Here is a 14,035-nt window from a genome sequence, read left to right on the forward strand (position 1 = left end):
AATGTAATCCTGGGCGCTACACTCCCTCTGCCAACCTGGGGAGAGAAACGGACTGACCTCATGCTTCCTTCTATGCATGAGGAGCCCAAGTTGCTTCTTTTCACCTGACATGTGTGAGTTTCCCTGGTAGGACGTAGCATGTGGAAGGAACACGTTATTCCAACCAGTTCATTTCCCCTCCATCAGGCACCCTGGCTGGCCAGGGGGAGGCACTATAGAAACCAGGATTACTGCATGTTTTTTGTGAGGGTACCTACCCTAGGTGACACGGGGAGAACATGCAAACTCCACACAGAAAGGCCCTTTTCCCAACCCCACCTATGGCCACTGATGACGCGAGAGGAGAGAACACGCCCCCAGAGCCCACAGCGTCCCCCGTGGGTATCGAACCCAGGACCTTGTAGCTGTGAGGCGACAGCACTAGTGTGAGTGTTTTGAATCCCCATTATGGGTGCCGATAGCCTAATAGTGGTTAAGGTGCATAGCTGCATACACTGTACCACATATGCTCTAATATTGTGGGTTTGATTCCTGAGCCTGACAACCTTTGCTGCGTCTTTCTCCCTGATATTCCTGTCAGAAAAGCCCCAATATATATAAAAAAAAAAAGAAATCCCCACATTATTCTGCTGTTGCTAAACTACACCAACATGTACTGTCAGATTAAAGCAACACAAGCATTGTGTCTGGTGACAGGAAAAAACATGTGCGAGCGCACGCGCACACACACACACACACACACACACACACACACACACACACACACACACACACACACACACACACACACACACACACACACACACACACACACACACACACACACACACACACACACACACACACAGCTCAATAGCATGTCATCACTAATTGAACATGGACCAGTGTACAGTGACTAAATCAATTGCTTATAACAAGTCAACCTGATATCTCTCACACTGTACAATCTATTTAGGTCAGTCAAGGCCTATTCCTGTCCTCCCATCAACTGTGATCCACTTCTCTGGGATACATTTAGACAGTCTGGATGGTGGCCTAGTGTCAAATCAAGTCCGTAAGTAAGTAAGTAAGTAAGTAAGTAAGTAAGTAAGTAAGTAAAATAGTGAAAATAGCTGATCTACAAGAACACAACGCCTCACACCGCGAGGCATTGTGTGATTGTAGATCTACTATTTTCACTAGTCTTGCACAACAGTCTCGTATGATGAAGCAGGGCTTTACTTTACGAGAAAACGTACAAGTTTGAAACTTGGAGGTACGAGGTTTCTGCCCGACAGTGACGCTATGGTTGGCCATGTTGAAGTTGTGTTTGTCCTGCTCCAGTGCGTACCTGGTGTGAGGACCTCCTCGGTGCCGGTGTAGGAGGAGAAGATCTGGCCCATGTACTGGTCCTGCTGCTCCCTGAAGTTGTTCTGAAGGTAGTCCATCAGCATCACGTAGCCCGCCTGCTGCATGGTCATCACCTCGCAGAACATCTCCAGCTATGGAAGAAGGCATCACAAACGCCTCACGATTAGCATTAAAGGTCTTATGACATCAATTATTTCTAATTTATTATTCTTAGGCTTTTTTTCATGTTTCGTGACCTCATTTATACCCAAAAAAACGGACCTTTCAACATTCAGTGGTTTTTCTGTAATCTGCAGTTTTTTTTAATAATTAGGCTCAGCAAGGCGAGTCTCTGGACGTACACATCATCATCTAGGGATCTAGGGTGTGGTTGTAGGGGAGGGTGTATCACCTTTGCTGTTACTTTACATTGTGTTTGCATCGGTCCAATGCACCATTTACCATTCACCACTTTGGTTGTTGCGTTCATCCTCCCCTACAACCATACCCTCCCCTGGATGATGATGCGTACATCCAGAGGCAAATTAACTCACTTTTCTGAGCCTAGTAATTAAAAAAAAATACAGATTATAGAAAAACTACTGAATGTTGAACGTTCCTTTTACCGCAAAAAAGAAAAGAAAAACGCACCTGTCCTAGGTGTGCAAAAAGACCTTCATCTAAAAAGAAAATAAATGTTATATTGGTTCTGCTCAGGTAAAAGAAAAGAAGAGAAAAGAGAAAACATTGATAATCTGTTCTGTTTTCAGGCCCTGCTACTAAGGGTCATTGTCACGAGCCGTGACTTTAAACAATTATGCTTTGGCAGCCAAATTGCACGACTGGAATGTAAACCAGTCAGGACATGTTTGTCTGAAAATACATAGTAATCTGTTCAGCTCAGGAAGCATGATGCAAATGAGTGGAATAGGCTTTCACAAGTTAGTACTCGTTACAATTTAATTACTATATTTATCAAACCATTAAACGCAAATCAACGACTCAGTGAAAAATCATTAGTGACTATTATCAGCTTTAAAATGTTTCAAAATGCATTGGATAATAATAAAAAACTCAATGAACCTGACCTAGCCTCTCCTTTTTTTCTGGGCATGGATATCATAATAGGCATAATTCAGTAAAAATAGGCGAACATTCAGCAAACATAGCAGATCTACAAGATTTGGTGTGGCGGGGATAAAAAAGGGGGATTAAGCATAGTCAACAAAGTAGACAGGGTTTAAGTGTTTTAAAATATGTCATATTCATTGGATAACAATACAAAACTTCGGCTCAGGCCACTGGCCTGGTGGTCCGGGCACCTCGGCTCCTATGTAGCCTGACAGTGCATCGCAGGTTTGCGTCCCGTTCCCGACAATCTTTACTGCATGTCTCTCCCCATCTCTCTGTCCGTCTCCACTATACACTATAAATAAAGGCATAAAGGCCCCCCAAAAAATCTTTACAAAATATATTTATAATAAAATACAAAACTACTATTAAATAAGTAAAGCATTTGGTCAGTTGTTTCAGAAAAAAAAAAACGTCTATGAAAACCAACACAGATAGTGGCGCTTCCACATGCCTTGTGACTGGGATGGGGATATTATCACACCAAACCAGTGGTGTAAAGTAACTAAGTACTGTATTTAGTATTTTTTTTTGGTATTTGTACTTTACTTGAGTACTTCCAATTTCCAATACTTTTACTTCTACTCCATTACATCTCGGATCCAAATATTGTGCTTTTACTCCTCTACATTTTTTTGAGAACGTTAGTTACTAGTAGTTACTATGCAGATATCAATTATAATATTATGAAACATACATGAACCACTTTAGCCCTAATTTATACCATGGCTATTTGAAAGTAACCGATCTACAAGCTCACAACACGTTTTACTGGTGTAAAATGCTGCATGTTGATGTTTACTCAAGTACATTTTGAATTAATTCAGACTTTTACTTGTAACATAGTATTTCTACATTGCAGCATTGACACTTTTACTTAAGTAAAAAAATGTAGTACATTTTCCACCACTGAGGCAGACAAGAGCCTTTCTGCAATAGAAGGGGTGGGCGAGGCGAGGCGTCCCGCAGACAGCAGGTTGTCAACAGGCAAACATCCCAAACGTGTCATTACAAGTCGCCCCGCGGGCACCTCGTGATTGACAGGTATATTCAGGCGGTCATTAAATAAAACATTAAAAACACACGGTCATGCACAGACGCACGTGCACAAAGAAAGAAGGAGAAAAAAAAAAGCGCAAGCCCAAAAGACTTGTCGACAAAAAGACTTTGCATGGCAGCGACATAAAGCCGCAGTCATGCGCAGGCTTGTTAAAACCATCTTATGCAACAACAGGCCCTTTGGCCTGGTGTACAATAGATCAACCGTATGTTAGGATCCCACCCAGGACATTCACTCCTTAAAAAGACAGCTGTCATCAGGCAGGAAATGAATGGAGAGGAAAGGAGGAGGGCCTCCTATTTACACACACGCAAGCACACGTGCAAGCGCACACACATGAAACTTTTTGGAAATACATTCATTCAACACACTGGGGCGGCAGTGTATCGGGAGGTAGAGCATAGGGCTGTCACGATATGACGATTAATTGTCACTCAAATAATTGCGATTAAGGATTTAATTGTGTTTTTGTCGTTGATATTGATAATTACATTTCTGTTTGGCTTTTAGGCTTTGAAGATGCACATGGCAGATATGACGCATAACCTAAATAAACAAAGAAATTATTGACATATTTGACAACTTACTACTTAAAAATAACATTGATAGTGGAAATAGCCGATCTACAAGCTCGCGAGCATCGCGACACGGTGTGATCTTGTAGATCTGCTATTTCCACTATTTCTGAAAATGTATGAAGATTTTTCAACATTCATGATTATGACGATTATGACAAAATAATTGTGATTAGACGATTATGTAATAATTGTGACAGCCCTAGTAGAGCAGCAGCCTTTTTGGAATGTGAAGGTTCCAGGTTCAATCCCCCGGCTCTTCCTCACTGGGTGCTGAAGTGTCCTTGAGCAAGACACTGAACCTGCTCATATATTATACTGTTTAGAATGATGATAGGTTCTTAGTTTACCTATGATCCTAGTTGACTATCTCTCTCTCTCTATGCATTTGCTGTATTTCCTTGTCTTTGCCTTGCTTACTGCAAGTCGCTCTGAATTAAGGGTATGTTAAATGCCTAAAGTGTAAATTGTAAGCAGAAAACATCTGAGAAACTGTCTGAAGTCTTCATCAAAGAGCTCACAACAGGAAATCACAGAGTTAAAGGGAAGAAGCTCTGAGCTGAAGCAGATCTCACAAACTGAAGACAACCTCCACCTCCTCCAGAACCTTCACATCCATCAATGCCACTCTACCAACCAAGTCAATCATCAGTCTTCATCATACTGTGTGTGGGGTCGGTGAGGACAGCAGAGGCTCTGCGGGAGACACTCAGTCAATAGATGAAGCTGTGTGACGCTGAGCTGAGGAGGGACCATGTGCAGTGAATGGCACTTTCCCAATTCCCACATCAGAGTCACATACTTCCCTCAGATTACACACACTCAAAGTCAGTTTGAAAACATGTAAAAAAAAGAATCCCATACCGACTGGGAGAAATACAACAATCTCATCCTGTCTGAGGATGGAAAACAAGTGTCTTGTGAAGAAGAATCTCCCAGACGACACAAAAAGATTCTCATATTGTCCCTGTGGCTTACTGTAGGTAAACAAAAGGCAAAAGCGTAGAGCAATTAAGGCACATACCACATCTAATGCGGCCTGACAGTGTGTTGTGGGTTCAAGTCCCGAGCCCGGTGACCTTTGCTGTGTGTCACTCCCTGTCCCTGAGACTCCCTGTCTCTCTACTGTGTACTATCAAAAAAGGCTCCCCAAAAAATGTTTGGAGGGTCCAGGGAGTCCTTCAAGAGGAAAGGGCACATCACACTGTGTCCCGACAACAGTTACTGGTCTATATGGTTGAATAGAAATGAATACAAGGCTTTTACAGACCATGCTGTAAGAGAGAAGGTCCACAAAGTGTTTGTGGATTATGAGGAGGGTCTGGTCTCCTTATGATGTGGAGACCAGAGTTCATCTCTACTCTTTCTCACTGGCTGCACAGTCATTGTGAAACTGTCCATACATCAATCACTGTCTAATTATAGTGGTACAAAACTCTGCTCCTCTGATGATCATCTTCTCCTGTCAATCACACTGATTAGACTAATCCTAACGTTTACATTGAGGAATAATTTGCATTTACAATAGAATTTGACACAGTATAATTGCAATCTTTGATTAATGTAACACTATCCTTGATATGTTTCCATCACTCCAGACCAGCAGGGAGGAGGCTGCAGTGAAGCTTTTCAGGGACATTGCACGACAAGCAACACCCTCTGCATGGCTGTTGCACTGAGGAACCAACACCAGCTGGATGAACTAAAGCCCAAGGCCAAGACAAAAAGGCTTAAAAACTCAACCCTGTACACTGCAGTTAGGCTGTAGAATGATACTTTATAGACGCACAAATGCCCACCATGAACTGCTACACGTTCTTACTTTTGCTGCCCTGAAACATTTTAAACTTTATAAATTGCTTGTATGTATAGTATATTTGTTATTGTCATGTATTTGTAAAGTTCTGCATTTTTTTCAGTGGGGCCCTGGCTCTACTGCACAGATTTCACCCACTTGACCTGTAAACCAGTGATGTGACAAATGATTCTGATAATATCAAATTAGACCTATTTCCAGCTTCACCCAGTGCTTTTATGTTGTGTTGTTACACACACATGCACACCTGTGTGTCAGAGATGGCCACGGGCTCCTTGAAGACGATCCACTCCACAGCCTCGGTGCAGGGCGGGCTGGTCAGCGAGCCGTTGTACACAAAGTACTTCTGCGTGGAGTTTGGCAGCAGCCCCTGCAGTGTGAATGGTGCCACCTCTGAACTCTTACCTGGAGAGGAAACAAAAATGTTAACAAAAAAACTAAATGTTAACAGTTGCGAAAGGCTGCAGGCTAGTCATGCACTGTTAGGGAGTTTAGGTTTTCGAATCAAATCAAGGAGGAATCGAAAGGTGACAAACACATAAAAAGGCAAACCGAAGAGGGGAATTGTGAGGATGCAAAAATACAGAAAATAGGGGAAAGATGGGGAAAGAAAATCACTATGGAATTGTGACCATTCACTAGCCTGGGATCCAGACTGCTTGACTACGGATTTATTTTATTTTTCTCACTCGCTACTCAGTCTAACCAGGGTCCTATTTGACTCATATTTAAGGCAAGTCAGGAAGTGACAAGTTTTACATTGTACACCACTGGACCTTCCCCTCCTACAGACCAATCAGAAGCGTTTTCTTCTGTTTGTGCATAGAGCTAGGAAGCCGAACGTAGCGAAGTAGTCTGGATCCCAGCCTAAACATTCACTGTGAACAGGCACTTTTCGAAACAAGTTAGTTGAATGTAAATGCGATCTTTTCCCATACGGTTTGAAAATAAGGAGTCAGTCTGACGTACCGTATCTGCTGACGCTGTTGATGGCGTCGATAAGGGGCACGTAGTTCTCATTGTCTTCAATGCTCGTCTGTGAGGAGAGAAAAGGTATACGTTATTATATGATGACATTCTTCTCAAAAATGGCCTCGGTGGCCTCTCGCTTTACATCTGAAACACCCATTCATTTATTTGCAAACAAAAATCATGACCTCATATTATGTTCAGAATTAAACTGACAAGTTTGCAAATTACTTTCATTTGATCAACCATTTACTTCTCTTTTGTAAGTTACTGTAGCCCATTAAAACCGGGAATTCAAATTCAAAAACCGGAATTCAAAAATAGCAGCTAGCTCACAGCGCATTCGTGCCGCGCTACAAGCTTGTACATCAGCTATTTTTTACATTTTTTGGAAAGATCTTGAACGTGTGAGAACTACTGATTTAGTCGCCATTTGTAGAATCACGCCTCATGTGGGTTAGTTACTTTACCCCGCTGACGGGCATTACAGGGCGTTCACCAGAGCTCCCCATCTCACTCTCTTCTAGGCCTGCTGGGCTTTTTGCTTCCTACCAGATCACTCCAGTGTTCTTTAGGTGTTAGGAGTGTGAAACGTCTCCAGCTGTTTTCTCTTTCCTGTGGATCTCCTGTGGATTGCAGTGCAGGGCCTGCCTCTAAGTCCTGATGTTATTTGTGACCCTATCAGTTTCCACTTTCTCCTTTTGATGGTACCTGTAGCTATACAGTCCCCATAACCCCTCATTTGTGGTAAACCTGGATCTAGCTTGTGAAGCCCTCGTAGCCTCATTCTAAGCCTTATACTTATCTGCGGAGAGAAAGGCCTGGTCACAACGTAATGCAGTGTGTCTATACTGTAGGAGCGAGACTTTCCTCGTACGTATTTCCCCCGGAATCTATCTTTTTCGACCAATCGCAACACTCGTTTCATTCACGGAAAACGTAAACAGATATGTAAAGTGTCAACGCCATTTCCTTGGGTGATACTTCCGCCAAAGACCGGTACTTCCGCTTAGACACTCAACCAGTGAGGTCTTGCCCAGCGCGAGGCCCTCGTGGTCTTCCACGTTTCAGAGCCAAAGAAGCAGGACAGTCTTCACATTGGTGTTGAGAGGGAAGGCTGCCAGATAAAGCGCTGTGACACAGGTGTAGGTGTATTTACCTTGACATGATGCATAAGCTCACAACGCATTGCGTTGAGATGCATTATAGTGATTTAATGTAGAGATGACAAATGCACAAAAAGTAACATAGTTGTTGTAGACTGATTTGAACTAAGTATATCGTCGTTGTCGGGTGGAAACCTTGTTTGTCCAAAACCGTTCGTTTTGTATTTATCATCTAACAAATGTACTAAAATAGTGAAAACAGACGATCTAGATCGGCTGTTTTCAATAGTTTTGTGCGAAGATCTTGTATGATGAAGCAGGGCTTTGCTTTACCAAAAAAGTTAGTATACAGGTACATTTGAAACTAGGAGATACAAGGTTTCTGCCCGATAGTAACGATATAGTGTTTAAGTGGTTATGGTGTTATTGTCAGACTAAATAACAATATAATCTGCAGACTCTGCACATTGTTAAAGGAGTAGTTCATCCCCAAAATGACTTTTTCTTTATTGATTACTCACGCCATGGAGACTTGAGTTCAATAACATGTTTTGTTTTTGTCGTATGTTTTGTTTTTGTCGTAATGACAAAAATGTCATTACAATAAATGTACCCCCATTGATTCCGGACGGGGACCCGAATGCATTTGGGTCCCCATCCGGAATCAATGGGGCTAAAAGTACTACAACCAATTTTTTGTCTTAAGAATGCGACAAATGCAAAACAATATTATTGAACGTCTCCATGGTATGGGTAATCAATAGAGAAAAAATCATTTTGGGGGTGAACTACTCCTTTAAGTCTTGCTCCCACATGTTTATTGCCAGAAGAACCTTGCATTAAGCATAGTGGGAGGACATCCAACAATGTGATACTGATCTTCTGCTTGTCCTGCATCTGATTACCAGAGTGGAGGAGGTGCATGCTCTACCATTCTCATTTATGATCAGACTACATCAAGTTGACCTGACCATCACCTGTTTCATTTAATTTTTTTTATAGCAACACGCACGCACGCACGCACGCACGCACGCACGCACGCACGCACGCACGCACGCACGCACGCACGCACGCACACACACACACACACACACACACACACACACACACACACACACACACACACACACACACACACACACACACACACACACACACACACACACACACACACACACACACACACACACACACACACACACACACATGCATCAAAGGGGGCTTGAGTAAAAACTGCCCTCTCTAGACCATGAATGCAGTTTTTACAACTGTATACACTTAACTGTATAGACACTTAACTCTGAACTAAGTAAGATCTGCACATGGCTTAACGACAACAAATTATCAATTCACCTGGGAAAAACGGAGTCCATCCTCTTTGGATCCAATCATAACCTCAAAAAAGTCGATAACTTCACAATCAAAGTGGGTGACAAGGTCATAACACGAAAAAACGAAATCTCTTACTTAGGATGCATCCTTGAAGCTAATCTTTCCAGTGAAAAGATGACTTCTAAAGTAATAATTAAAATCAACCAACAAACTTGTTTCCTACAGAGGATCGCCCCGATGGTCAATTTCAACACACTGAAGACCATAGCTGGTGCAATAATCCAGCCCCTCTTTGACTACGGAGTCCACGTATGGTATTGTGACGCCCCACAAGCCCTGAAAACTAAACTCCAAACAGCCCAAAATAAACTAATTAGGGTCCTGCTTAACCTTCCCTATCAGACTCACCTCACCGCTACACACCAGTTAAGAGTGGGGTGGCTCAGAGTAGATGACAGAGTACAGCAACTTGCAATGGGCCTGGTGTACAAGATACACTACACCACTATGATACCCAAGTACCTATCAAAATACTTTATAAACATTAAGGATGTCCATAATTACAACACCAGAGGCAGCGCCACAGATCACTTTCAACCCAGAGTCAAAACCAACAAAGGGTCAAACTCTTTTTTCTGCTATACCACCAAAATGTGGAAAGCCTTACCGAAGGCCATAAAGGAGTGTGGATCACTAGCATCCTTTAAAATTGCCCTGAAAAACCACTTACAGGCAGCAGCCGTTCGCAACTGGTAAAAAATGAACCTAGCCCAACCCTACCCTCCCATGCCCCTTCTTTGTATATACTGCTTGTTTTAGACTTACTGTCTTCTTTTTGTTTTTCTTTACATATCTACTGCATAGTACTGTGTTCTATTTGTCTGTCATTCAATGTTATATGAGATACTTCAATGGTTTCCAGTGGAAATAAGCTTAGTCTTTTCATGGATCTCCTTTTAGTAGACCTTGTACCAGTGAACTGTACCGTCATGAAACTGTACCTTTTCCTATGCAAACTTCTAATAAAGTCTTCAATCAAATCAATCAATCAATCAATCAATCAATCAATCAATCAATGGTGAAATAAATGCAAATGCCCCCTTTCCATGCCATACCTGAAGGCAGCATTCAAGACAATTGCCTTGTCCAAACTCTCCTGAACTTGAATGCAGCATCTTATGTTGAAAGAACATGTTGAAATCCATGCCTTACGCCTCATCTCCAGTATTCACTTGACTATGCTTAGTTCAGTGTGGTATCAAGTACCGAAAATATCAGAGAGGTCTGCTATTTTCAATATTTTCACCTTTTAGAGATTTCAGCCCCTGCCTCTTTAACATTCTCTGCACGTCCCTGCACACACACAAAAGCACAGCCTTTTTGAAGACTCATCTCTCACATCTGTGCAAGAGTAGACTTCATAGACTGACCATGATGAGACTGACATACAGTAACATCATTCATTCCAGCTGGCGAGAACTTCTGGGAACTCAGATTAAGGCTCAGCCTCTACCAGTACCATGTGTGTAACTCTAATCTCTAACATGAATCTGCCCTGCTGAGCCTCATGCGGGTTGTAATCAGTTCCACCATCCTGGCCCTTGTGATTTTAAGTGAAGACTCTGCAGACTCAGGCATGAAAAGGAAGTGTATTTCTAAACAGATTGCAAATGATCCATGTGATGTGAATTGAGCAGACAGGTTTTGAGTAGACATGCAGGGTCGTAGTTAATAAAGTAGTTTAATCAAACAAATAGATTTAATCGAGAAAGAAAAAATAGGGGGGGGGGGGGTCTTTCATTGTTTTCTTTCAAAATTATTTGGAAATAGCGAACATCTACAAGCTTACAATTAATCACAATGTAACGTGTGGGCATCTCTGGTATTTTGTGTCGATTCGTTGATATAAAAAAATAGACTGAATGATCAAAGTCTTGACACTTTTGGTAGAGGTGTATTTACCTTTACATGATGCACAAGCTCACAACACATTACGTTGAGGTGCATTATAGTGATTTGCCTCGCAGCACGAGGCGTTGTGAGCTTGTAGATCTGCTATTTTTGGCCAAAGTTCTCAGAATACGGACACTAGGATTCAAGTGGTTAATATAAAAAACTGAGAAAAAAAAGAAACGTTCCATCAAAGATTTGGAGGACCCCTTGTAGTAACTCTGAGGATCCCCTATGGGTCCTGGACCCCCTGTTGAAGACCCTTGCTATAACCTGTCAACAACAGTTACAGCAGATGTGTGTGGTTAGTGGCATCTTTGGTTTGTGTTCAAAACCTGCAACGGTCTTGAACCTCCCTATATTGTGGAACTTTTAGACCAATCTCCCAGCACCAGGTCACTCAGATCTGACAGTCAGCTGTACATGAAGACTCCACAGTCTAGCACAGTACGGACGGGTGACCGTGCCGTTGTCGTGCTGGCACCCAACCTTTTCACTGTAGAGGACAGTGTTGCATTGGTCCGAGAATGTGTGTACACGCCGTCTGGTATCTTTTCTGACCAGTGTCACGCCTCTCACGCGCAAGGACATGCATCGATTTAAAACAACCCCCAAAATCACACCTCGACAACGTTTAGTGTCACAGCAGGGTGATTTAACAAAGGATGAGCGTGTATGCATATCTATAGACTGAACGTGTAACTCCTGTAATGTAGGTGTTAATCGAGGTGCGCGTTATTCAAATCGCATTCAAATCGCATCCCCCCTTAACTTTGAAGGTTCACTTCTTGTTTTGTGTTTTGGGTTGTGTTTAGTTTCTATTCCCTCCTGTTGTGACTGACAGACAGTGTGACTGAGTTCTTGTTGTACTAGTCTAGTCTTCGGTGTCTTGTCCTATGTTTTTACCTTTTTTTATCTTTCGTTTCTCTTTCTTGGAACACACTACAAATCCTGAACCTATGAACTTAAGACACAGTATTCCATTTGAATTCCTACCCTCACAGATGAAAAGTCACAGACATGGCCATGCTAAAGCTTGCCATGTACACGTACATGTGTGCACCACGTGGTAAACATGTGTGCACAAGTTGAATAAACTCACATGTCTGCTGTACGTCTCCCTGTAATATACCTAAATACCTATATGACTCATCTGTGACACCCTCTCCACCCAATCCTGCTGAAGAACATGCCTACTTGCAATTGTATGGTCTACAGTATACCGTCTGCTGGGTTTCCCAATCCTGGCTGTAAGGACTCCAGAAATGCAAGTGTAAGCAATAAAACCACAAATATAGGGATGGTAAAGACTCCCACACGGCTTTAGATTCCCTGCACTCCACAGAGCACCGCTGTGGGTTTCAACATGCCAGAATTTGCCAGAGGCAGCCCCACTAAATGCACAAAGGTCAAAAAGCAAGTCTGTATGGCACACACATAGACTTAAAGTCAAATACCTTTAAAAATCAACTGATAAAGCTCTTAAACCGACCCATTATTTGAATAAAACTCTCAATTGCTCATTCTCGCCTACACGTGTGTGTGTGTGTGTGTGTGTGTGTGTGTGTGTGTGTGTGTGTGTGTGTGTGTGTGTGTGTGTGTGTGTGCGCGTGCGTGTGCGTATGCGCGTGCATGTGCGTGTGTGCACACCACACACGCAAACACATACACACCACATGTGTTGATATTATCATATTTGTGAGTTTATGTATGACTATGTATGACTTAAATGAATAATTATCCCCGAAAAATGTTTCCTCCACCTTTGTTTTCTCATAAATATATCTGCACTTGCACAAGCACAGATGTGCTTGTGCGACTGAATTTCCCCCTTGGGATAATAAAGGTATCTATCTATCTATCTATCTATGTGCGCCTGAATGCACACACACACGCACACACACACACACCACACACACACACGCACGCACGCACGTACGCACGTACCGCACGCACGTACGCACGCACGCACACACACACTCACACACAAAGTACCTCAAACAACACGGCCAGCGCTGCGATCCTGCCTCCTTCCTTGATGGCTTCATCTAAGGAGTTAAACTGATGTGCTTCATAACAATAGATTTGCATCTGTAAAGGAGGAAAGATTAGAGTTAGTAGAGAGTCTTATATCATGTATTATGTCCTCTAGTCTCTTCCCAGAATCCTCCCGTAAAAAGGTGAGGGTCTGGGGAAGGTGCATGGAGGACGTACTGTTTTGTTATGACTGGAACATCCCCCCTTTTGAAGCGAGGAACGCCGATATCATCACTAAGCTTTTTATTTATTAAATTCAGCCAATAGTTGTGCTTGCACTAGATCGGAATGGAGCTGATAGGTGCAATGTAGGGATGGACATCGGAATAGGCCAATATCAAAAATCATCAGGTATGATATCAAACCGGCCGAATCGGTGACCGGCAGGTCACTGACATAAATACTGGTTTTATGCCAATGGCACTGCACAGCATGATGCTCTGGTCCTGTGACTAAAGTAAACATTAGCAAGTAGCAGCCAGTCTACAGAATACAGATGGTACTGATTACCTTTGCAATGTAAGGATATATTCCATAATCCTGTGGCAATGTCGTCTCCAAAAAGAAGGGCAAAAAAGCATGCGTCACCTGCTTTCCTCCTGCCTAGTCCAGACGGTCATATTAGACTGGATATTGTCTGTGATTTTGGATATTGTACTAATGTGATTGATTTGGCATTAGTGTTCTTCTAGCTTATTGGTACTCAAATTGAAGTATGTCTTGTAGGCCT

General features: G+C 42.5%; 1 protein-coding gene across 1 annotated transcript in view; it reads right to left on the reverse strand.

Annotated features, from left to right (window-relative positions):
* Nucleotides 1-14,035, reverse strand: part of ptprz1a (protein tyrosine phosphatase receptor type Z1a) — a 102,619-nt gene that overhangs the window by 28,827 nt on the left and 59,757 nt on the right. Inside the window, exons 5-8 of the mRNA XM_080736421.1 lie at nucleotides 13,264-13,359; nucleotides 6,881-6,947; nucleotides 6,159-6,316; nucleotides 1,331-1,481 (exon numbers count right to left, since the gene is read on the reverse strand). Coding sequence (XP_080592547.1) covers nucleotides 1,331-1,481; nucleotides 6,159-6,316; nucleotides 6,881-6,947; nucleotides 13,264-13,359 — 472 coding nt within the window. The remainder of the gene's footprint in view (nucleotides 1-1,330; nucleotides 1,482-6,158; nucleotides 6,317-6,880; nucleotides 6,948-13,263; nucleotides 13,360-14,035) is intronic.

The sequence above is a fragment of the Nannobrachium achirus genome, assembly GCF_963921795.1.
Source record: "Nannobrachium achirus genome assembly, chromosome: 11".
NCBI classification, from domain to species: Eukaryota; Metazoa; Chordata; class Actinopteri; order Myctophiformes; family Myctophidae; genus Nannobrachium; species Nannobrachium achirus.